The 25,858-nt window shown below is 36.5% G+C and overlaps 1 protein-coding gene across 1 annotated transcript in view; it reads right to left on the bottom strand.

Moving 5' to 3' along the window:
• Window positions 1-252: 252 nt before the first annotated feature.
• VWA8 (von Willebrand factor A domain containing 8) overlaps window positions 253-25,858 on the bottom strand; it is a 425,268-nt gene continuing 399,662 nt past the window's right edge. The window contains exons 40-45 of the mRNA XM_081281141.1: window positions 24,422-24,530; window positions 16,277-16,402; window positions 13,982-14,140; window positions 4,905-5,003; window positions 3,872-4,110; window positions 253-1,087 (exon numbers count right to left, since the gene is read on the bottom strand). Of these exons, the coding sequence (XP_081137267.1) occupies window positions 979-1,087; window positions 3,872-4,110; window positions 4,905-5,003; window positions 13,982-14,140; window positions 16,277-16,402; window positions 24,422-24,530 (841 nt within the window). The 3' untranslated portion in view covers window positions 253-978. The remainder of the gene's footprint in view (window positions 1,088-3,871; window positions 4,111-4,904; window positions 5,004-13,981; window positions 14,141-16,276; window positions 16,403-24,421; window positions 24,531-25,858) is intronic.

Here is a 25,858-nt window from a genome sequence, read left to right as displayed (position 1 = left end):
GAATTTAGTTTTCAAGAATCTTCCCTTTCTTCCTTCTTCCCCTTCCTCGCTTTCTTTCAGCTAAAGAAATGTCCAATCACCATTTAGTTCAAATATAATGCCTTTTATGTTGTATTAAGTAATTTTATATGAATGTTCTCAATAGATAACCTCTTACAAGCAACTGTTATTTTGAGCACTGTGCTTTGAACACCAAAATAGTGTAGTGTGAACCTTTTGAGAAGCACTAGAAGGACAAGAAGAGCCAGGAACTTCACACAGGTATCTTTATTCTTCCATGTGGTGGCAGGGAGAACAGGACATTTGTTCTTTGTTATTCAAAGAGCCTTTTAAAAGTCACCTAGAAAATCAAGCACTCTAAGGATCTCCTGATTTCTTTTGGCTTTGGCCAAGAAAATGGAATTATTGAGAAAATCCAGCTTTTTATAAAATATTGCTGTTGGAGGGTCTTTTCAGTGGGTTAAATACTATAAAACTGTTGTTTGCTAGAAAATTCAGAGGAGGGAGAAAATAAAAATAATTATGAGACAGCAGCATGCTGGGTGGGGTTTGCACAGACTTGATCCCAATGTCAGAACATGGTCTCAGAGTTTCAGTGTGATGGGGTTGTTTCTCTTATCTTAGGTGACAGATGATGTGTTAAGGCAAAAGCAAGGATTCTTTACCTCTCAGGTTTTTGAAACAGTCCAAACACTGTAGTTCTCATGACAATTTCCTTTAACCATGACCTTGCATAATGTGAAGGTTAACTTGCTCCCACTGAGGATTTCTAAACCCATCAGTGGCTGGAGATTTACAGGCACAAGTCTGCTTCTGGCTGCTTTTCTGAATCCTGATTATGGAGTCAGTGTAGGAAGAAGCAAGCAATGCTAGAATTATATAGTCATTGCATGGGTTTGCTTTATAGATGTCTTCTCTTTAGAACATTCCTTTTTCTTGTTTTAACTCCTGGGTCGTTATGCCGGCAGAGGGCATTTCTTAAACAGTTGACAACATTGTGGAGGTGAAGATCTGTTGTAAAATCTGAGGGATGTCCTTGGTATCCATGGCAATGAAAGACCTGCCAGCTGGTAAGGTTTTCTGGAGCCTGCCAGGATGGGAAGGAAAAGAAAGTTACCATTGCAAATTGAGGATCCCTTTCCATCTTCCTCCCTGGCAAATCATATCCAAGTGGGATTTTAGGAAAGGAAGTTTTTACTTTCTAATACCTTGCTTACTGCCTGCAATTTAACTGGCTGTCACTAAACAATGAAAGGCCTGGAAGAGCAACAGGGAGAGAGAGAGTAAAAGCAATAAACCATAAAGAAGGTCTTTGCAGTAAGAAAACGAGTGGATGTGGAAAGGAAAAAATTTTCTCCTTTTTATGACTGTTATTTTCTGCTATTGTATATTTCCTTAGTAGAACAGAGCCCTAGGGACCCAACTAGAATTAGCTCACCTGGGTTCAGCAAATGTGTTGGCCTCATATTGGACATCTAAATGCTTTGCCTTCTAGAAAACAGGGCTCCAAGAATTTTGCCCAGCCAAATCCTGAGTGGTTTTATTTTCTCTCTACCCTCCTCTCCTTTTTTAGCTCTAACTCACACAAATGTGTAATGCAGTCTGGTTTTTCCAACTGCTGCTTTGATAATACTGAGGTTATATAAGCTTACAGTAATTTTTTAAAATACTAACTTATTACTTGGAACAAAAGAACATTTTTGAAGGTAATAAAACCACAAGATACAATTTTATTCAAAGGAATGCCTCTTTTCATTGTGGCAATGGAGTCTGGTTTTGGAATGACATTTCATAAAAGTCAGCCATCCTGTGTAGTATCATCCATTTGGCATGCTGGCAAACCAGAAAATTCTGCAACATATCTTTTGCCAGTGGCTTTGGACCATTTTCCTAGGAAATCACAAGGGTATTATTGTGCTTCCTTAAGTATTCAAACAGGATCTGTTTACTAGAAGACAAAGTAGCCATTTCAGCTCAACTAGTGTTTTTATCTGCCTAATACTGGGCTGTGCTGTGAAAAACAGGACTAGAAAAAGCATGGTTTGCTTTCAAGGACAAGGAGGTTCTAGAAGATGCAAAGTGCCAATGCATAAAAGTCAGTTGTATTAAAGTGATGGTGATGACACAATATTGTCTCTTCTTTACCTTCCTCAGTAATTCTGTAGCAAGGTGATGGAAGATGTCAGCATGTAGGATACTAAAACCTTTCCTAGTTCATGGCCTCTGAATCACAGAGCACGACAGGTTAAAGAGGAGAAGTAGGAAAGACAGGACCTTTGGGGCTCAGGAAGATTTTTTGTTTAGTTTTATTTTTTTGTTAGTTTTAGCAGATAAACTTTTACCTGTGTTTTCTGTTTTTTTTTTATAAATATTATATGTAGAGAAATATGAGGTATTTTGGTTTGTCATTCAAAAAGATAAATGTTAAAAAATAAGTACATTTAAGTTATGAAAATTTACCCATATCTTTCCTTTTAGATCATCCTCAGTGGTATTTATTGTTTGACCATAAATTTCTTCAGTGAACATTCAGCATATTTAGTGTAGAACATAACTATATATGGTGTCTTAATTAGTTTCCAAGTGTTTCACTGCTTTGTCTGCCTAGTAACAGTGGACACACACGCGCGCGCGCACACACACACACACACACACTCATACACACACATGCAGATATATGTGTATAAATACACACACACATACATAGGCATATATGTGGATACTTACACACACATATATATATATATATATATACATTTATATCACTTATTAGAGAAGCAAGTATGTGGAGATACATGTATGTATGTCTACATGTCTGTCTGTCTATATATATATGTCTACATATAAAATATTTAGACACAAATATACACATTTTGTCTTATGCCAAGAAAACTAACATATTCACTATTTTGAATATGATTTGGACACAAACCGATTAGACTATGCTTGGGACCTTGATATAAGATGCCAAATGCACAAAATATTATCTAACATTAGGGGCTGGGGATGTGGCTCAAGCGGTAGCGCGCTCGCCTGGCATGCGTGCGGCCCGGGTTCAATCCTCAGCACCACATACAAACAAAGATGTTGTGTCCGCCGAGAACTAAAATAAAAAATAAATAAATTCTCTCTTTCTCTCTCTCTCTCTCCCCCTCTCCTCTCTCTTTAAAAAAAATATTATCTAACATTAATGAACAAACCAATTTGATAGTTTGTTAGTTTAAACATAATCTGAAAAACAGTTAATTTAAATTTAAATTTATGATTGCTTCTCTAAACATAAGCTAAAACATCACATCTCCTCAGCTAGACTGCAAACTCTTAAGTGGCATCTCTAGATTGTTTTTCCTATATGTCCTTCAGTTCCCCTCATGGTGCTCATTCCACCAGATAGCCTGTGTCAGGCTATTATGGTTTGAATGTGAGGTGTCCCCCCAAAGCTCATGTGTGAGACAATGCAAGAAGGTTCAGAGAAGAAATGGTTGGGTTATAAAAGCCTTAATCCAATCAGTGAATTAATCGCCTACTGGAATTAATTGAGTAGTATCTGGATGCAGGTGGGGTGTGGCTGGAGGAAGTAGGGAATGGGGAAGGGATTGGGGGTATATATTTGTATCTGGTGAGTGGAATCTCTCTGCTTTCTGATCATGTGAGCTGCTCCCTTCTGCCACTCTCTTCTACCATGATGTTCAGCCTCACCTTGAGCTATGGATTGAGACTTCTGAAATCATGAGTCCATTATAATAAACTTTTCCTCCCCTAAAATGGTTTTGGTCAGATCTTTTAGTCATAGCAGCAAAAAAGCTGACTAAAACACAGACACTCATTCTATCTATGCCTGCCTTTTGCAGTGTCCTGAGATGACACTTACCTCGTTGCTTGATCACCCAATGATCCAATAAAAATGGCAAAAGCATTTACTTGAGGGTCACTTGTAAGGATTTGGGCAAATGTGGCAGGTTTTATTCCATATCGTGACAGATTTGCATCACTTAAGACTATGACAAAGTATTCATCAGCCTCTTCTTTGACAATTTCCTTGATAGCATGTTCTGTCCCCATTAACGTGTGGTCTCCACTCATGCAGAACTGAGAGTGGGCATGCATTGTCTGGAGGTAAGAGTCAAAGCAAAAGTCAGGGGTGATAAGCTTCTTTGAACAAACAGGATGGTTTTTCTATTGACTGGGAGAATGCATAAAAGCTAATTTTTACAAGTCAGTAACAGGTTTCTGAGCAAGTTTATTTAACTTGCACATCAGAGTAACAACAGTACACAGTAATATTTGCATTTGGTAGACTTTTGTTAGAAAGAAGGAAATGTTCCAAACTATTACTGTTGACAATTACTTTTAAAATTCAAGCTTCCATTTAAAGTGAGAAGATGTAAGAAAGTATAAGAATTGGTATCACATGGGTGAAAATAAGGAATGGATTAAATTTCCAATAAAGTTATATTGTACTTACATCAGTAGCAATGGAGGAAATTTGTTTTAAATCATAACATGCATGTTTTTCTTGCAGATTGAAGTATGTGCAATTAAATTTATTAGAAGATACTAAGAAAAGCATAAATTAGTACTCTACAAGGGATCATTCTTTTCCTTCTACTGAACATGTAACATATATGAGGAGTCACAGGTTACAGAATCCCAATGCAATACTGAAATGTATAATCCCAATCCAATACTGAGTACTCTAAAAATAGCACAGAGTAAATTCAAATTTGGATGATGGAGAAAAGGGTTTGAGGTCTCATGGGTGTTTTCTGTTTATAACTTGAAAGTTTGTGAAACAGAACATCATTTTCTTTCTAATATCTACTGCTTCTTCAGTGAATCTTTTTATATAGTCTTTAGCTAATCACATAGAAGTTTTCACAGTATAGAGATAACAACATATTTACCTTTAGAATTTCTAGTCTTTGTTTGTTGTTCTTGGGGATTTTGTTAGTTGAAACTAGTGCAATATTGTAGTCATCTCCAGAGTGTCCAGCGATGTCATACTATGCAAAGAATCAGAGAGTTAGAAAACATTGTCCACTAGAGAATTATCACTGAGCCTCTGCATTTCTATCTCTTTGGAATCTGATGGTCCAAAGTTGCTCAATATTTGGCCATTAAGAAATGCACAGAAGCAGATGTGTGTTTATCAACAGTTGAAATGCAGACAGATTCTCATTTTGGATCCACCTTCTTTTGTGATCTTTGCTTTCTGGAGGAGGTGGAAAGTATGATGAGGGCTTCAGGGACTACCCTGAATTACATTCATAACTTTCAGGGAGAATTTTTTTTTTTTCCAATCACACACGCATAGAAACAATGATGGGCAGAATTCTAAGGTGGTCCTCAAGATCCCATGCCCCAGTGCACCTGTTCTTTATAAGCTTCTTCCTGTAAGCATGGGCAGGATCTGGAAATAGGATGGGGAGTTACTCGTGATAATGTTAACTTAATGGCAAAATGAACTTGCAGATATAATTAAGTTTACTTGGTTTGAGTTAATTGAAAGGGAGGTAATAAGGGCCTAATCAAATCACTTGAACTATTGATTTATTGTTTGTTTGTTTATTATATCCTCTTTTTATTGGTGGGATGCTGAGAGTAGAAAACTGATATGTAAATTGTACATTTACTCCTGATATTTTTTTAAGCAAATGTAATTTTATTTTTTGAGCTAAAAATCACAGATCCAAAAATGTGATTTTTTTGTAGTTCTTTTTTTCCTCATTTTAATAGGTTGATTATAGTTGGACATATTGATAGGATATGTCGTTACATATTTGCACATGCACATAATATGACAACACAATTGTGCCAATATCACTCCCCACTACGTCCCACCTCCCTCCCTACCTCTCACTCATTAGTCTCATTCCTTTACTACTCTCCATTTGGCTTTTAGGAGACCAATACCACCTTTATTTTCCTTTTTCCTCTCTAGCTTCCGCATATGAGAAAAAAAAAAAAACATGTGGCCCTCAATCTTTTGAGTTTATTTAACTTAACACAATGGTTATTAACACGAATTTATTTAACTAAACATTAAATAAGTTTATTTAACTTAACATGATGGTTTCTAATTCCATCCATTTTTCTGGAGATTACACAATTTCCTCTTTTTTTATGGCTGAATAAAACTCCATTGTGTAAAAATACCACATTTTCTTTATCGATTCATCATTGATGGACACCTAGGCTGGTTCCATAGCTTATATTGTGACATGTGCTGCTACAAACATGAGTATGCATATATCATACAAGGCTTTAATTCTTCAGGAAAAATAACAAGAAGTGGTATAGCTGGGTCATATGGTGATTCCATCCCTAGTCTTGAGGAACCTCCATACTTATTTCCATAGGGGTTGTAAATTCAATGCTATCCCATTTATTAACTCCTGGCATTATTTTCCGAGCTTTAGAGGTCCTATTAAGAAAGTCATTGCCTGTGACCCTATATTTTCTTTTAGGAGTTGCAGAATTTTCATCTAATTCATAGGTATTTGATCCATAAAGAGTTAATTTTTTGTGCAGGATGAGAGATAAGGGTCTAGTTCAATGTTTTTACATACGGATAACCAATTTTCCTGGGACCATTTATTGAAAAAGGTTGTCCTTTCTCCAATGTGTGATTTTTGGCACCTTTGTCAAGGACCAGATGACTAAAGGTGTATGGTGCCATGACCAGCACAGCAACAACAAAGGATCTCGAGGAGGGGTGATAGGAGACTAAGAAAAACACAGAGACAAAGTAAAACAGACATTTTTTAAGCAAAGCTGGGGCCAGGTGGGACACTGTTCTTAGAGGGAGGAACAATGACCCACAATGAGTTTGGCAAGTTTATTATATAGGGTCTCATAATCAGGAAGTTCAACTACAGAAGCTTTGTACATTTTTCAAGACTTGTGAGTTATCAAGAGGCTTCTTTGTGCACTAAAAAATTATAAAGCTAGAAACATTTGGGGCTATACTGCTTTTATGGTGTTAAGAACACACTGTGGCTATCCTTCTGTACCCAGGAAACCCACTGTACTGGAACATTTGATAACTACTGATGTGAGAGCCCAGTGTCAAGGCTTTTAATACATCCTGCCTTTGACAAGGAATGTTTCCTCAGGCTTGGCTTTTGCCTACACTGCAGGATCAGCCAATGGGCTCATTTGTTCTATAGTTTGGATTTCTCTCTGTCTTTTCTCTGCACCATTGGTCTATATGTCTGTTTTTATGCCGGTCCCATGCAGTTTTTTGTTACTCTAATTCTGTACTATAATTTGAAGTTAGATATTGTGATACCTTCAGCCTCGATTTTTGGGGCTTTGAATTGATTTTGCTCTTCTGAGTTTTTTATTCTTCCAAATGAATTTTGAACTTTTTTTTCTAGTTCTGTGAAGAATATCAATGGTGTTTTCATGGGGACTGCACTGAATCTGTATATTGCTTTTGGTAGCATGGTTATTTTGACAATATTAATTCTGCCTATCCATGAACATGGGAGGTTTTTCATCTTGAGGTCATCTTCATTTTCTTTCTTCAGTATTCTATAGTTTTGTTGTAAAAGTCTTTCACTTCCTTGATTAGATTTACCCCTAGGTAAATTTGCAATTTTTTTGAGACTATTGAGAATGGAATTTTGTCTTTTTGATTTCATTTTCAGTAGATTTGTTGTTGTTATATAGGAAAGCTATTGATTTTTGTACGTAGATTTTGTAACCTGCTACTTTGCCAAATTTGTTGATTAGCTCTACCAGTGTTTTGGTGGAGTTCCTTGGATCTTCTATGTATAGGATCATACAATTTACCAAGAGTGATAATGTGACTTCTTCCTTTCCTATTTTTTTTCCAATTTTACTTCCTTCTTTAAAAATTTCCTTCTCTTAACTAATTGCTCTGACTAGAATTTCTACTTTGACTTGTCACAGATTTTAAAGGAAATGCTTTCAGTTTTTCCCCATTTACTATGAGGTTGGCTTTGGGATTTTCACCTTTATGATGTTGAGGTAGGTTTTTTTCTATCCCTAGTTTTTTCAGTGCTTTTATAATAAATGGGTTCTAAATTTTGTTGAAGTCCTTTACTGTATATATTGATATTACAGTGATTTTTGCCCTTAATTCTATTTATGTGATGAATTAAGCATAATTGCTAATATATGATTAAGTTCATCAGGGATATTGGTCTGTAGTTTTCTCTCCTTCATACAGCCTTATGTGTTTTGGGTATAAATGTGATACTGGCTTTATAGAATGATTTGGAAGTATCTATCACTTTCTATTTCATGGAATAATTTGAGAAGAATTGGCATTGGTTTTTCTATAAAATTTTGGTAGAATTCCGTTCAACAGTAATTCTGGTCCTATGCTTTTCTTTGTTGGAATGCTTTTTTATTACTGCTTGTATTTCATTACAAGTTATTGGTCTGTTTAGGTTTTCTATGTCCTCTTGATTCCATTTTAGAGATCATATTTGTCCAGAAATGTATCTGCTTCTTCTAGGTTTTCCAGTTTATTGGAATGCAAGTTTTTAAAATAGTCCCTAATGATTTGCTGGATTTCTGAGATGACTGTGGTGATTTCTCCTTTTTCTTCTCTAATTTTGTTAATTTGGGTTTTCTCTCTTCTTGTTTTGGTTAGTTTGGCTAAAGGTTTATCAATCCTGCTTATCTTTTCAAAGAATCAACTTTTTGTCATCGATCCTTTGCATTGTGTTTTATTCTCAAATTCACTGATTTTAGCTCTGATCTTAATAACTTCCTTCCTTTTACTGGTTTTTGAATTGGTTTGTTTTTCTTTTTCAAAAGCCTTTAGATGCATCATTAAGTTGTTTATTTGGGATGTTTCTGATTTTCTTATGTAGACACTCATAGTTATAAACTTTTCTCTTAGAACTGTTTTCATAGTGTCCCAGAGATTTTGGTATGTTGTATCACTATTCTCACTTGAATCTAATAATTTGTAATTTTTCCCCTGATTTCTTCCATAGTCATTTCATCATTCAAAAGAGTATTGTTCATACTCCATGTGATTATATAGGGTATTGTTGTGTTGATTTTTAATTTCATTTTATTTTGATCTGATAAGATGCAAAGAACTACTGCATTTTTTTTTTATTTTTTAAGTGTTGCACTGTAGCCTAAAATGTCTGTTTTGGAGAAGGTTCCATGAGTGTGTATTCAGCTATTGTTGGATGAAATACTCTAAATATGTCTTTTAGGTTCATTTGAACCTAATTTTTTTCAGGTCCAAAGAGTCTTTTGGATGACCACTCTAATCATGAGAGATGTTTCAAAATCACCCAGCATTAGTGCACTGAGGTCTATCTGGGGCTTCATTTGATTAGCATTTTTTTTATGTAATTAATTGCAGCCATATTTGGGGCATAAATGTTTATTATTCTTTTATCTTCTTATTTGGATTTCTCCCTGTACCAATACGAAGTGACTGTCTTTGTCTCTTCTGATTAATTTCATTTTGAGGTCTGCTTTGTCAGATATGAGAGTGGTTACTCATGTTTGTTTTGGGGCCCCACTGGCAGGGTGTATCAATTTCCATCCTTTTGGCTTGTGTTTCTCTTTGCCTGTATGTTGTGTCTATTGCTAATAACACAAAGTTGGGTCTTGTTTTTCAATCCATTCTTCCAGCCTGTCTTTTAATTGAAGAGTTGAGACCATTTATATTCAATGTTATTATAGAGAGATGTTTATAATTTCCTTCCATTTTGGTTTGTTCATCACACTTAATTTGGTCCTCTTTCTCATTTGCTTAGCTACTCTTCAAATGAGATTTGTTGTTTTGTGTGTTCTGAGGTTGGTTTTTGATTTTTTTTTCCTGTATGGAATATTTCTTTAAGTTCTGTAGTACTGGTTTGGTATTCATGAATTCTTGTAGTTTCTGAATATCTTGGAAGGCTTTTATTTAATCTTCAATTTTGAATGATAGTTTTGCTGAATACAGTAGTCTTGGTTGATAGTTATTTTCTTTCAGGACCTGGAACACACCATTCCCAGCCCTATTGCCTTGTAGAGTTTGTACTGAGAAATCTTAAGTGATTCTTATTGGCCTGCCTCTAAATGTGACCTGAAATTTGTCTCTTGAGGCTTTAAAAATTCTATCCTTATTCTTTATGTTAGGTACTTTAATTTTAATGTGCTGTGGAGAGGTTCTTTTTTGATGTTTTCTATTTGGGGTTCTGAATGTTTCCTGTATATGAATGTCCATCTCCTTGTGAAGGCTTGGAAATTTTTCTGTTATTATTTCCCTGAAGGTGTTATCCATTCAATTAGGCCACAATTCACAACCCTCCTCAATTTCAGTGATTCTTAAATTTGGCTTCTTCACGAGTCCCAGAATTCTTGTATATTCTAATCATGGTTACTTATTTTTATGTTCCTTTACTACTGTCTGAATTTCAAGGCAGGCTACTTTGTTCTCCAGGTATGAGGTTCTGTCTTTAGCATGGTCTACACTATTAGACAGACTTTCAACTGAACATTTTATTTTATTTACTTTGTCTTTCATTTCTAAGGTTTCTGTTTGGTTCTTTTTCAATATTTCTATCTCCTTATTGAATTCCTCATTCATATTCTGTGAAGTGACATCAGAAGTCCTGGCTTTTCATGGTCCAGCTATGACACTGGGCAAAGCACTCAACCTTTTTGAATCTTAGTTTTCTCATCTGTAAAAGAGAGGTTGATGAAGATAATTTCCAAGGTCATTCCTGCCCTCAAGGTTCTATATTCAATAGTATACCCAAGAAATGGAATGAAAAGCTGGCTTCTCTTAGTTTTAAGAATATGTAGGCCTTATTTTCACCTATCAAAGAAGGAGTGAATCATCTAACTGAACTAAGGATCTATGACACATCTTCCAAAAAGAAAGCCCTCAGAAGCTATAATCCAGCATTTGTCCTGGAATAGTGGTTTTCTAACACCTCTGACCTTTAATATTTTTTTTAAGCAGTAAAGTCCTTTCTCCAAATGAAGTATTTCAGAAAAGTCCACTTTATCAAACATCATGGGGCTGGGGTTGTGGCTCTGCAGTAGAGCACTTGCCTAGCACGTGCAAGGCCCTGGGTTCAACCCTCAGCACCACATAAAAATAAATAAATAAAGGTATTATGTCCAACTATAACTAAAAAAATAAATATTAAAAAAACAACATGTTCTACCAATATAAGTGGAATGCTTTTAGCTGTACTGAGATGAAGCAGACAGGGTGAAATCATGAGGAACCAATTAAAAATGAAGATAAAAGAAAAAGAAATAACTTGACTAAAATAAAATGGTTCATATAAGCATTACTATTCTACCTTTCACTGTAGTCTCTAAGTGTTCTAGGAATGTTAAAAATTATGCTCATTATAAGCAAATAATGTTACTCTTGTCTTAGATGACCTACTGTGAACACTATGCCTGGGAATAATCAGATTTTGTTGGTAGAACAATTATGAAAAACTTTAAAACTCTGAATGCTTTGGAAATGTGTCCTGCCACTGAATTACCAATTACCTTTCCTACTCAGTAATTTTGGCTCTAGGCTCACTGTGGTTTGGCATGTGTCATGCTAATGTGGGGGAGTAAAACATGGAGAGAGACTCTAAACAAGGCCACTGAAGTTTGATAGTATTGATCTACAGCTCAGCTGGCTGAGACCACTACACAGAAAACAGCAAGTGCCAAGAGAGACAGGAAGACTCTAGACCACCACACCAGGACAGAGGCTTCTGAAGGTTTCAAAGCAAATACACTTTACTGCTGAAGGATAAATTTGGGAATACATTAAGAACCATCTGGAACTGGGGGTGGGGAATCTCAGATCACAAATCTGAATTCCTAAAGATAAGACATTTGATGCAATTCTGGTCTGAAGAATACAAAATTTTCACTAGGAGCTCCTCAAGTAATCATTGGTTCATACATTATTTTATGTTTTCTAAGTAAATTAGTCCTTCCTAGTTCTTATACCTCTTTGCAAATGAGAAAATGGAAGTACAGAGAGATTAAATGATTTGAATATGATCAACATAACCATACAAACCACAGGGCATGCAATGGAACCACGTGATGTATACCACTGAATATCTCTGAGAAGTGACCAAAAACCCACTAATAGTGGTCATCATTAGACAAGGAATTTCAGAACTGAGAGGGGTGGACAGAGATTTATTCTTCACTCTATCTCCTTTTGTTCCTTTTACATTTTATACTACATGTACCCCTTACTTAAATCCCTAAACATTTAGTTATATAAAACTCTCACAGAATATAGTAGTTCCAACCCATCTCTTTCCTCTCCTCTACAAAGGAGGCCACAGGAGTCTTAGCAGAGACTGAGTGGCCTGTGGCCACCTGAATCTCAGATATGTGTCGGGGGTGGTAGAAAGATAGCAAAAAGTCTCCAATGTGACAATGTGTAGGGAAGGTCTGTAAGGAGCTCTGGAAAAATTTAAAAATCCATAGGTTTTTAAACATTAGGTGTGATAAAGCTATTTATGCTACTAAGATGGATTTTTAGAAATCCACTGGTCACCTGTGATCCAAGTGATATAGGAAATCAAACTCTACTATATACTAGAAAGGATCTGAAATACTTTTAAATAAAAATTTTTAAAAATATTTTCCTTTGACCTACAAAACATGAAAAAGTAATAAATTTAAAAAAATGAAGACAAACTTACATCTGAGGTGAGGGAAGGTCAAGGGAAAGAAAAAGCTAAATACAAGTTTTTAAGACATAAGACAAAATAAAATTGTCATAGTGGGTCTTTGACTTTGGCGCCATGCTTCCTGGCAAACTAGGACAAAGTGAGAATCTTGAATAGTTCCATGGTTTTCAATACTCACTAGGGGATACCGATTCTAGTTCTTCAAGGGAAACATAACTACTCCTCATGGTGAAAGTCTAGTAACCCACAGCATTCACTGTCTAAAACTGCCCTTTCCCCAGCAGTCAATCCTAAAATGAATTTCTCTTTCAGAACTTGATTCATATAAGGGACCCTGGGAGATTCAATGAGTAGTCCGATTAATAATAAGCCCAAAATAAATGACCTGTTTCTTGCTGTATGAGGCATAACACAGAGCCATGACCCAGGCAGCAACCAGAGGTGCTGGTGGGATGTCAAGCTAAACAGTGAATGAACTAATACTACTTGTTTCTGAGGACAGGTACGACCCAGAATAAGGTCTAGAGTATCTATGAATAGACTCTGTGTCCTTTACATGTCCCACATACACCATTTCTCTCCACTGAACTTTTGATAATAATTGCATGGCTTGTGATAACCATGGTAACACAAGGTTATTTGCTCTGAAAGGGCCAGAGGAGCAGGTGCTCTCTGTGGTTGATTAAGAGCAGACGAGTAGGCTTCTGTCAGGGGATAACACAGCAGTACTGGGGAAATCTAGTCTCTACTCTCAAACCTCTGAAATGGAGGGTGTGCATCAAACTCTGCAAGAGCAAAATAGAAATAGCTTCAATGGGAGGCTGCTTTTCTGCCAGGGTGTTCATCTTCATTGTCAGCTGGGGAGACATTCATTTCTGTAGAATCATTGCCCATGTGCAAAGGGACAGTGATGCTGAGAACAGCACGCTCTGGGGGTGAGCTCAAACCTTGGAAGGCTGTCTGTCTGGTGACTGGGCAACGGTGTGTGGGTATGGGTGTTACAGTGGCAACAGACTCTGGTGCTTCTAAGTGGCTGTTCCTTTTTCTGAACCTTATGGTTAGTGTCACACAATGGTAGAGTTTCTTCAGTAGTAATCAGAAGGAATCAGTCCTTTAAATTATGATATTATTAGAGCAGATGAAACAAATGTCTCACTTTCTCTGCACTGGCAAATGAGCCAAATGAGCTGGTAAGAGAACAGAGATTTCTGTCTGCTTGGGAATGAAGTCTCCAAGCACCTATCATCATCATGCCATAACTCAGGGCTCACTCTGTGCAGATGTGGTCAAGGATGAATCTCATCATCCTTAGATCATGCCATTACCTTGAATTTCTCCTCATAGTTCTCGAAAGCTTCCATGACCATACACACGGCCTCCATTGAGCGCTCAAGCCGGCCATCCACACCATTGAAGCGATACATGCTGCCAGACACATCTACCACCAGGCGCAGACGCTTGGGTTTCTCTTGTGGGCTCCCCAGCTGAGGGAGGGAATGACAGAAAGAGCTTGTGAACTACAATGTCATCAATGGCTGCAGTCCTGAGGAGCTCACACAGGCACCAGAGTGCTAGTCATGAGGCGGGCAGATCAGCTGCAGACTTGACCCTGTAAAAGGTTGACCAGGCTGGTGAAAGATGCCTGTAGACTGAATTTCAGTAATTGAAATTGCATAAGGAAGTTAGGATCATATGAAAAAGATTTTCCTTTGGAATATAGCCCTTGCAAGGCCCAATCTAGTCTAGTAAAGTTGCCTTTTGGAGACGGGTGCCTTAAAATAATTTGGAAAGATACAAATCCTAACATGTCATTTTCTCTCCATGCCTCGAAGTCAGTAATTCTAGCAGGAGTCTGTTATTTTGGAGGGAAGCCAACATCAATTTTATTTGTATCTGTTATGCAGTCAGTTGAAAACCATTTCCCATGTAGGTTGCAAGAAATACTAGATTTTTAAAACAAGGTTATGGGAGAGGGAGTCTGGCAAATAATCTAAGGAAAATTTTTTTAAATGATTTTTGTCCTTAGCAAGCTTTCAAAATTTCCTTGGAGTTAGCGAACTAGTGTTTTTTTTTTTTTTCTTTTCTTTTCTTGGCAGTTTAAAGCATGAAAGTGTCTTTAAGCTGATGTATAGAAGCAACTATCAATTAAATGTGAAACTTGAGAGACTCAGTTTGATTTTGGACAATTTTGGCCAATGTGCAGAATTTTGAAAAATCTTGTCAGTTTTATAGAAAGAAAGAAAAAGAGGAGAGAGAGAGAGAGAGAGAGAGACAGAGAGAGAGAGAGAGAGAGAGAGAGAGAGAGAGAGAGAGAGAGAGAGAGAGAGACACGAAGGAAGAAAAATTCCAGGTTATTTTGTTACTGTAAACTTTCTGACATGCATAAACACTAACGGCAGAGCCAGAAATTTCAAAACATGCTCTGGGTATTAGAGGATAATGGTTTGGAGCCAATTCAATATATTTCTTCAAAACTTTTGAGTGTGTCCAAATGAATAATCGTGCCACACAGGCTTTCATGACTGCTCACAATTCCATATATATCCAACCACATTTGTTGACCACAATGAGTCAGTAAAGAACACAGTTGTTGACTCATCCCAGTGACACAGAAATAAGGACTCCCCAAATTACCACCAGATCCTCTCTGAGAACACATTTAAGTAGATGGACTCTCCCTGCTCCCTCCAGGCACTGCTCCCCCAGCTCTCAGTGGGAACTTGGCAGTTCTGGTTATGTAGGGTTATAGGAAATCAAGAGACCTAATATTTCACTGTGTTGCCATTATATGGCAAAGTTTTCAAAACTATGGCTAACTGAAACTTGAATTAACACAATGAGAGTTAAAGGAGAATTCCTTATTTCCTAAAATTTTCTTAAATCCCGTGATGGACACAGATCTTTAAATGTGCAGAATAGTAGAAAACCACCAAGATGGCTCTATTGCTCTCACCTGAGGAATACTCAAGGATTCAGAGACAACAGGGTGCCCCCAGTTTCCCTTCCAGGGCACCTGCTCTGTGTCCCAGGAGTGAGTCTATGAGCCACATGGGCAGCTCTCTTGGCTACTGGCTTCCAGAGGTTTCTGCCAAGGGGAGGCACTGTCAGATCAGAGTGAGAGGCTGGGGGGTTGTTACCTCAGCTTTTTCTCTGCTGTTGCCCAGGGGTCAGCTCTACCTTTACCAAAGGCCACAGCTCCATGAACTACCTTCTCCAGATTCCAGAACTGTTCTCCTGCTCTGTGTGTTAGATTTCACGGCAGAGTCAGATCCCTGCTGATGTCAGCCTGGGTTACCACAGTGAATCTTTTGGCTTTCATAAATCTACTCTTATCTTTGTAAATACTCTCTAAATTCTTCTGTATTCACGGCTTCTTACATTACCCAGTATGATGTACCTTGTGTTTCTTGCTGAGACCTTAACAGGTACAATAAATAGTATAATATTTATTTTTTTTCTTCATTGTTTTCTTCTTCTCCTTCTCCTTCTTCTTCTATAATGATTTCCTTGGTTGCCACATTCAGAGTTTATGATGTTTTGACACACAACTCAAGAAAGTGAGTTTCTAGAAACAAGGCCAAACTAAGCAAGTCTGATGCTACCAGTCCTCCACTACTTACTTGTGGCTCCAGCTCACCCCGACGTTTGTAGATGGTTTTTTCTCCAGTCAGCCCATCAATGATCTTGGCATCATCTAGTTCTCCAGTAGCTTGGTGTTTTAGCCACTGCCTTTCTTTACCTTTAGCCTAGGACACACAAACACATATACATAAGTCTTTATTTTTAACGAGTTCTGCAGGATCTTTTACACACTTTCTGCATGAATAACAGGAAACACACCAGGGAACTTTTCAATACATGATGTTTCTGCATAAACACAACTGCAGAAATGGACTGGTTTCTGCTCTGCTGACAAAGAAATGCAATTTATGTGTATTTTGTTAGTTTTAATTGTTTTAACATATGGAACACTTGAAGGGCATATGGACAGGAAGACAGTATGAAAATGACCCCCTGAAGAAAGTTCTATATCTGGAAAGGTAATGATGATGCATTTCCTATGGGTTTTCTGTCTCTGTTCTTCTAGAAAATTTATTAGGTACCAAAATAATCAGCTTGAACTTGTTGACATTGTCAGAAAGCCCAGAGAGAATGTGATCTTCAGAAGTGTTCCTTTTGGAAAGAAATTTGCTACTCAAGTTCTCCGTGTCTTATTGTGTACATGGAAACAGCTGGAAACAACAGTATGTGAACATTTTGTACCCCACACGTTTCTGATTTTCTATATTCTGAAATTTTCTGAATTATTTTTTCAAGGTATTTTCACATAACATTTTGCCAAGACACAACTAGATCAGGTGATAGTTAAATGATAAAGAACTGTAATATCCCAATAAAGGCATGTGTTTATTGCAGCCCATGAGTATATTTACCATAAGAAGGGGGAAGAATAGTTGAAATGTTTTAATGCATGTAAACAAGATTATAGGATGTATTTCATTTCTAGAAACACCAAAATATGAGAGGAGAGTGGACTTATAGTTAGGATTTCAGCATTTTATAATTCCTCCATGGTAAAATGATGGGGTTTAAATTTAATTTTATAATAATTACGATCTGCATTTAAAAATCACAAAAATTACTTACTGGGTAGCCTTTACAACAGTGAAATCATCACTGGTTAATGAAAGCATGTAGCAGCTAGGAGGACTGGGAAGGGCATGATCAGGGCATTGCTTTGTCAAAATATTTATGAAACTTAGAAAACCAATGTTTGATGATAACAATGGCACATGTGTTACCAAATATGTTATATAATTTTATTCTGATACTAATTCTGTATTGCTCTTAAACCCAGCTCAAAAATGAACTTCCATGCCATTTCGATGGTGGCTGACCACTGTGACCATGTTTTTCTTTTACTTTTTTAACTGCTTATTTTTCCATTTGACAATCCTGTGAGAGTCTGTCTTCATCTATGAGAGGCATTAGAAGACTGAGCTCTGCAGTTTGGTACCTCCAAGAGTATTAGAATGTCACATTGAAAGGTACCTAAATGGTCATCCACGGTGTTGTTTCCAAGCATAAATCATCCTGGCAGTCTGAGGGATTACCCACTCCTGATTCCAGGAATGACAAAAAAGAGGAGACAGGAGTTAAGTCCCAATTTTTGGTACGGGGAGGATGGCACTATGCAATCAAGGTTGTCTTGTCTGATTATTGAAATAGTGGAAAGTATTCTGGAAGTCTGTGCTTACTTACTCCTTCTACCACCTGTAACTCTGTATCAAGTTTTATATGACAGCAGCTTTGCTCCAATATGTCCCATTTCCATGTGAGATCATGGGGTTCTTATGAAGAATATACAACTTGGAAAGATACATTTCTAAGATATACCTGGTACAGTGGGGTTCCAGGACCTGCCCACCAAAATTAAAATCTTATGCTGGTGACCTAGGGGTTTCCATTTATTTACATTAATACATCTACATTAAATATGGTAATTTTAATAAAGGGTTAGTATCTAAAAAACTGTTAAAACTCAACAGTAAAGAAAAAGTTTTTAAAATGGGCAAAAGACTTGAGAAGGCACTTCATTAAAATAGTCACATTGGCCGGGCGTGGTGAGCACATGCCTGTAATCCCAGTGATTTGGGAGGCTGAAATAGGAGGATCATGAGTTCAAAGCCAGCCTCAACAACTTTGCAAGGCTCTAAGCAACTTAGTGAGAACCTGTCTCAAAATAAAAAATATTTAAAAAGGGCTGGCAATACGGCTTAGGTTCATCTCCTCTGGGTCTAATCCCCAGTACCTGCCAAAACAAAAACAGATTGATGGTAAATAATCATATGAAAATATCTTAAACATATGTTAATATATGTAACTTATGGAACATCAAAATAAAACAACTATGAGATATCACTCCAAACGTATTAGAATGATCAGAACCCCAAACTCTGAGAACAACAAATGTTGTTAAGGATGCAGAGTCTCTCACTGTGCATGGGAATGAAAAATGGTGTTTCCACATGGGAAGACAGCTTGGCAGCTTCTTCTGAAACTAAACATATTCTTACCGCACCATCCACCAATTGCATGCCTTACTATTTACACAAATGAGTTGAAAATTTCTGTCTACATAAAACTCTGCCGTGATATTTATGGCAATTTTATGTATAACTGCCAAAATTTGGAAGCAACTAAAATGTTTTTCAATAGGTAATGGATAAATTAAATTGTTGGTACATCCAGACAATAGAATACTATTCAGTCCTAAAAAAATGAACTAGCAAATCTATTTATAAAGATCCTACTGTAATATAGTGATCTGAAGTAGTTTGTTATTTTAGACATTCTTGTATGTGACTAACTCATCCTAGGGAATTTATCATTTACCACAAGAAGTTTTTATTCGATTTTCTTTAGTACATTTGTGAGAAAGAAATCCTACTGGTCAACTCTAGTCCTTGGTATTCAAGGTTAATTTATTATGAGGCAGGTCTTCTAGACCACAAAATGAACAAATGTTAACTCCTGTGTGAGCTTTGTGAAGTCTTGACTTAGTGATTTCAATTCCTAACCAGCATTATAGGGTGCAGAAATTGCAGTAATAGATTCACAGCACAAGAAGGGAATTATAGGTGACATGGAGCTGGGATGCTGAGGGGAAATGGCAGAGTGATGAGGAGAAACAGAGCCATCACCCAGTGGAGTTTATGTAATAGTTCAACAGCACCGTGGAATTCTTCTTTTAGTATTCATGTTAATAATACTTTATACAAATGACAGAAGGGGCTCCTGTTTAGGACAAATGTTCCTATTACTTTCCTTGGTAAAGGGGTTACTGTATTGAAAATATTTTACTCTTAGAATATTATATTTTTGCAGCACGAGTGAAAGGGAGGGATATACTTTTTCCAGTAATATGCTACTTTTTCTTGCCCTTCCTCCTTCCTTCCCTCCCTGCACCTTCCTCTTCCTCTTTCCCTTCTTCTTTGGTCAAATTCCTGTATGATATGCTAAAAATAAAGTACAGAAATCGTAAGTGCAGATCTTAACGAACAGTTGTGCTGTGAAAATACCATTTAACTACCTATACCTCTGAAGTCTCTCAGGGCCCTGTCCTGGATTTTACTCTTTGCAAAGGTAGCACTTATTCTGATCTCTAGTAGCATTGAATAGGTTTGCCTGATTTTGAACTTAATAAAAATGGAGTCAAAGAACATACACTCTTGTCTCTGGCTTCTTTGCTCAATAATATCCCATGGATATTGGGATATTGTTGTATCTTGTGGTACTGTATTCTCTCTCACAGGTTTAATGTTATTACATTATATGACTTGCACAATTTATTATATTTATAATTCCATCTATAATCCTGCTGTATTCATTTTGGGACTATTTTGAATAATGCAACCATAAATGTTCTTGAATGTGTTTTCTAGAGAAGATACATGTGCATTTCTGGTTGTGGGAAAGCTCTGAGACACAAGACTGGATATATTCACCTTTAGTAGATATTGCTACTCAGTTTTCTAAGGTGGTTTGTCTAATTAACATTAGCATGAGCAGTGTATGACGGTTGCATTTGCATATTCTCACCAACATTGATATTAATAGTTTTAATTTTTTTTAGCCATCCTGGTTGGTATGCAGTAAACTCCCTTTATTTTAATATTTATTTGCAGCAAATGAATTACTTTGGGTCATGCTTGTTACTGACACTTTCAGGATCAAGAATCAGTAGCTTTTGTTTTTGAGAAGTGAAAGCATGTTTTGGTCTTTTGATCCAGAGATACTGGGCACAGAAATATTTTCCTAACAGTAGCACTGTTCTATAGTTCTCAGGTTTATAATTTGCAGATAAATTAGGGGAAAAATTTATTTTTTATCCTCTAGCCCATCAACCAATACTTGGAAACTCAAAACAGGAAAAAGCCTGTCAGAATGGATGCCTTTGGGGACCATGGGCTGGAGGGGGAGTTCTTTAAAAAGTTGTTGAAGTCTGAATAGAAATATTTATTATTTTCAGAGCTGGGGGCTGTGGCTCAGTGGCAGAACACTTGCCTAACATGTGTGAGGCACTGGGTTGGATCCTTAACACTGAAAAAAAAATAAATAATCATTTTTTAAAAAGAAATATTTATTATTTTCAATGTGTTTGCAAAGTCTTCTGTATTTTATTGTATTCACTGAAATACTTCTAGAAACACTAAATACACCCTCTATTTAGTTTTTAGTATTTTTAGTTTGTTCTTTTTAGATCACACTGAATTTAAATATACACTTTTACTTACAACAGGAGTCATACATTTTTTTATTATATAGTCCTAGTGAATAAAGCAAAGTTTCTTTGTAAAAATGTCCATTTGTTTTGTATTAATTTTATTTATTTATTTTTAAAAAATATTTATTTTTTTAGTTCTAGGTGGACACAATATCTTTATTTTGTTTTTATGTGGTGCTGAGAATCAAACCCAGTGCCTCACACATGCTAGGCGAGCATGTTACCACTTGAGCCACATCCCCAGCCCCTTGTATTATATTTTAAATTTACACTAATAAGAACTCATTATTAAATTAGATTGTGTGACTATATTACATTATATGAAACATTTAACTTATGGTTCTTCTAAAAAAGAAATATAGTTTTATTACTTTCACATACAGAACACTCTGACTAACTGAAATACTCAGAGAATGATGTATTCTGGTTAATTTATTTTCTGGGAACTCTAGGTTAGCTAGAAAGTATACACACACATTTGTAGCATGGAGGAGATTAAATGAATAAAATTGACCAAAACCAGTTATTTTTGTGGTTTGTGATACTGCCTGTGATTTCAGCACTGAAAACATTCTGATTAATCTGAAGTTTTCACTTATTTGGGTTCTGGTTAAGCAAGACTTCCTTCATCTATAAACTCTACAATTATGACAGTTTTCTATTATTTTTTTTCAGAATAGATTGGTAGAAAATGTAAGCATTCTATATAGAACAAAGTATGGAGAAGATCATCTATAACTATTGTTGGGTAAATAGGTAACTGTAAATGAATGTTTGAGGATAGCTAGGAAGAGTGATTCTCTCATTAATATTAGCTCCCATTATTTAAATTATTCCCCATGTTTAGCCAACCATTTGGACACAAATATTTGCTATATTAAGGAACTTTTTGTATAGTGTCCATAAAATAACAAATTATTAATTGGTAGAAATAAATTTTACTTTCTGGTTTTACATATTTTGACATAACAGTTAAAAATATCTAAATAATGAAAGAATATTGCAAAGAAGAGAGAAGATATTTATCTTCTTATTCCAAGGAATTCCTTTTTTTTTTCTTAAAGTAACACCTCATTGTGAGGGAAAATGGAGATTCACGTATTAACAAAGGTGATTCTAATTATAAGAATTTGTACCCTTGGACACAAATGTGGTTCTAAATCATTACTTTGGATGACAGATTACTGTCATTTTACATTCTGGTTTTATGAAGAAAAACAACTTCAGTGCTTTTTCCTTCAAGAACTAAATATGTTGTACCTCAAAAGATCTGAGAACCATACCTATGGGTATGCATCTATAGTAGGCATCTTAAACTTAACAAGTTCGAAACCCCAGAATCCACCTCAGCAAAAGGCAAAGGGCAACCCACTATTTTGGCTCTTCAGGCCATATATCTAGGAGACATCATGACTCCTGTTTCATCCACGCAATCCACTGGTAAATCCTTTCAATTTCTGGCAGTATCTGACCCTCTCTGCAATTTGCATGTCTATCCCTCACGTGCAGCATTAAATCCCATTTGTACCACCACAAGCCTCCCTCTGGCCTCCCTACTCCCACCTTTGTCCTCTTGCAGACCCCTCGTCACACAGCAATCAGAGTAATTTTATATAACATGTTGCAGTTTGCAAGAAATTTCAGCAAGAAAAACTGCTGACATGATTGTGCTTAAAAAGTCAGATTAAATTTATATTTCTGTAATCATTTTAAAGAATGAAAAAAATTCACTTTTTCCATATGTAACATGAAGTATCACACTTTTTACTTCTAGTCCTCATTATACCAACTTAATTAACCAAAACCAACAGAATTAACTGAAAGTATTCTTGATTTTTATCTAAATTTTAAAATCTTATTTATTTAATTTAAATTTTAAATTTTAAAATAACATGGGAATTTAGGCACTGTTTATTATTAAATTCATAGTTCTTCACATATATTTTTAGCAAGAATGATTTTTTTTCTTGTTTTGATTTGTTCTACTTAGTTGTAAATGACAGCAGAATGCAATTCAATTCTCTGGTTGTACATGATGTAGAGATGCATCATTTGTGTGATCATACATGTACCTAGGGTAATGTTGTCCATCTCATTCTACCATCTTTCCTATCCCCTTAGCCCCTCCCTGCCCTCCCCTTTGCCGCATCAAAAGTTCCTCCACTTCCCTCCACCCCATTATGGTTCACATATTAAAAACTTCAAATATCATGTTTGACACTTCAGCATAGGTGTGCTAGTAGTGAGAAAACATACTAACATCCAAAGCAAACATGTGCTTTCTTTAATCAAGGCTTCCCTCTTCCTGTGTTCTCTAGGTCTGTCCTCCACGGTTGGAAAGTTTTCTGCTCCATTCACCACTCCCCTCCGCCACAGTTAGTCACTGTCTTCTTTTCCAGCCACTAACATGATTTTTGAATTTGTCACAACTTTTCCATTTTCACTTTATTTTCCCCTGTTTTGAGTTCCTATCACTTCTCTCCTAAACAACTGAAATGATTTGATGATTTGATTTCTGGCTTTCACCTCCTTCTCTGCAACCTTCTCCCTTCTTGGCTATGCCATTTCCTGATGAAGACAGACCATGCCACTCCTTTGCTCATGCATCTTCATGGCTCTTCCCTGGTTACAGACATATCAGCCTCTGCATGGTGCTCACAACCTTTTAGGATTCCTGTTCCCTAAGCTTTCTCTTCCACTAGTTTCTACCCCCAAGCACATCCCCAAACTCTGAACACTAGTCACTGTAGATACTATTTGCCATTTTCCAAGCAGCCTGGTACTCGAGTCTGTCCCCTACTCAGAGGTCTCTTCTTTCTAGAGTACTGCTTCACCAGCTGGTTTCAGTCTTCAAACACTTGTGAGTGCTCAATGATGCATTAAGCAAAAGAAAACTTGTATGAATTCAACCCTTCCTTAATTACTTGTGCAAACTGACCAGAAATAACATCTCTGTTTAGGAAATACTGACATTTTAATATTTTTAGGAGCAATAGCAGTATCAACTGGCTCAAGAGTTTTGTGAAACTGAAAAGATCCAGGCAGTGCAGGTGCAAGTACAAAGCAATAAGAGGGGGTTCAGGGGATAGTGAATAGTCACCTGGATAATCCAGAATGCTCCTCTGTTTCTTCAGAGTAAAATGACTTATATTTGTGAATTTCCAGTAAAGGTGAGATGCCCTAAGATCTTACATGAGGGGAATGAGAAAGTTTAGTATCTGCTAGGGTTACTGGTAATTTTACTGCTTCTTGGATAGAAAGAAAGGTAAGGTAATATATTTTCCTTTGGAACACTTAACTAGGTGTGTTTTGCTCAGCTAAGGCATGGTGGTGAGACCATAGTTTAATATAGACACTTTGGCACTGATACATTTTTTTCTGATTGGCTGATTAGGGTTCAGCTAACCATCTATGACAGTTTGGGGAAGTGTCCAGATTTGGGCCCAAGTTATTTCTTGATCCACAAATGGAAGATTACCTGTAAATTATCCAAGATGATTCGGAGGGACTGCACCTGTCGCCGAACAGCACTTGAAAATCTTTCATAGGTTGCAGCATCATATTCACTCATTTGGATCTCCTTTAGCCTGAAACCAGAGGGGAAAAAGAAGACAAGAGCTTACAGTGTGTTCATGTGTTCTTTTACTCACCTATTGCTAAAATTGTATGAAATTCCTTGGAAACTCAGACTTCAAGGAGAAAAGGAAAGAAATAAGATCTCTAGCAATGCCTCAGATTCAATGTCCAGTGGTATGTTGGTGAATGAGTGAAAAAATGATGGCCAGGACCCACCACTCCTTCCCAAACACAAAAAGGCCCCAATTTGTAGTACATATTTGCTGATTTCTATTGTATGAATATTACCACTACAATCAATAGAAACAGTATACATTTTTCAAATCTACCCACACAGTGAGAATACACACACACACACACACACACACACACACACACACACACACTCCAAAACTTGCAGAACCTAAGATGGTTCTATTCCCACATTTTTGTGGAATCTTCATACTACTTTACTGAACTATTGCACTAATTTGCAGTCCCACCAACAATGTATGAGCAAACCTTTTGTCCCACATCTTTGCCAGCATTTATTGTTACTATTCGTAGTTGATCATTGTCATTCACCACAGTGACATGAAACCTTAGTGTGGTTTTGATAGGTATTTACCTGATTGCTAGAGATGTTGAATATTTATTATTTATTTGTTGATCATTTGTGTTTCTTCTTTTGAGAAAGATTTATTTAGTTCTTTGTCCATTTACTGATTTTTTTTTTGGTGTTAAGTTTTTGGAGTTCCTTATATATTCTGGATATTAATACCCTGTCAGAGAAGCATCTGGCAAAGATTTTCTTCCATTTTGTGGACTCTCTCCTTATGGTCTTAATCATTTTCTTTGCTGTGCAGAAGTTTTTAATTTGATGGCATCCAACTTATTAATTCTTGGTTTTATTTCTTGAGTTTTGAGAGTGCCTGCACTAATATAATGGAATGTTGACCTTAGGTATTCTTCTAGCAGTTACAAAATTTATAGTCTAATTCCTAAGTTATTGATCCCTTTTGATTTGACTTTTGGGCAGGGTGAGAGATAGGGATCTTATTTCATTCTTCTACATATGGATATGCAGTTTTTCCAGCATAATTGTTTAAAAGGCTGTCTTTTCTCCAGCATATATTTTTTGGCACCTTTGTCAAGTGTCAGATGGCTGTATGTATGTGAGTTGGTCTCTGTGTTGTGTATTTTATTCCACTGGTCTTCATTTCTACTTTCATGTCAGTACTAGACTGTTTGTTTTTACTATAGGTCTATAGTATAATTTGAGATCAGGTATTGTCATGTCTCATGTATCACATTTCTTCCTCAGAATCGCTCCATCTATTCTATGTCTCTTATTCTCACG

The sequence above is a fragment of the Spermophilus citellus genome, assembly GCF_964194105.1.
Source record: "Spermophilus citellus genome assembly, chromosome: 1".
Classification (NCBI taxonomy): domain Eukaryota; kingdom Metazoa; phylum Chordata; class Mammalia; order Rodentia; family Sciuridae; genus Spermophilus; species Spermophilus citellus.
Note: the sequence above shows the minus strand (reverse complement) of the source record. Positions and strands in the feature narration are given on the sequence as shown.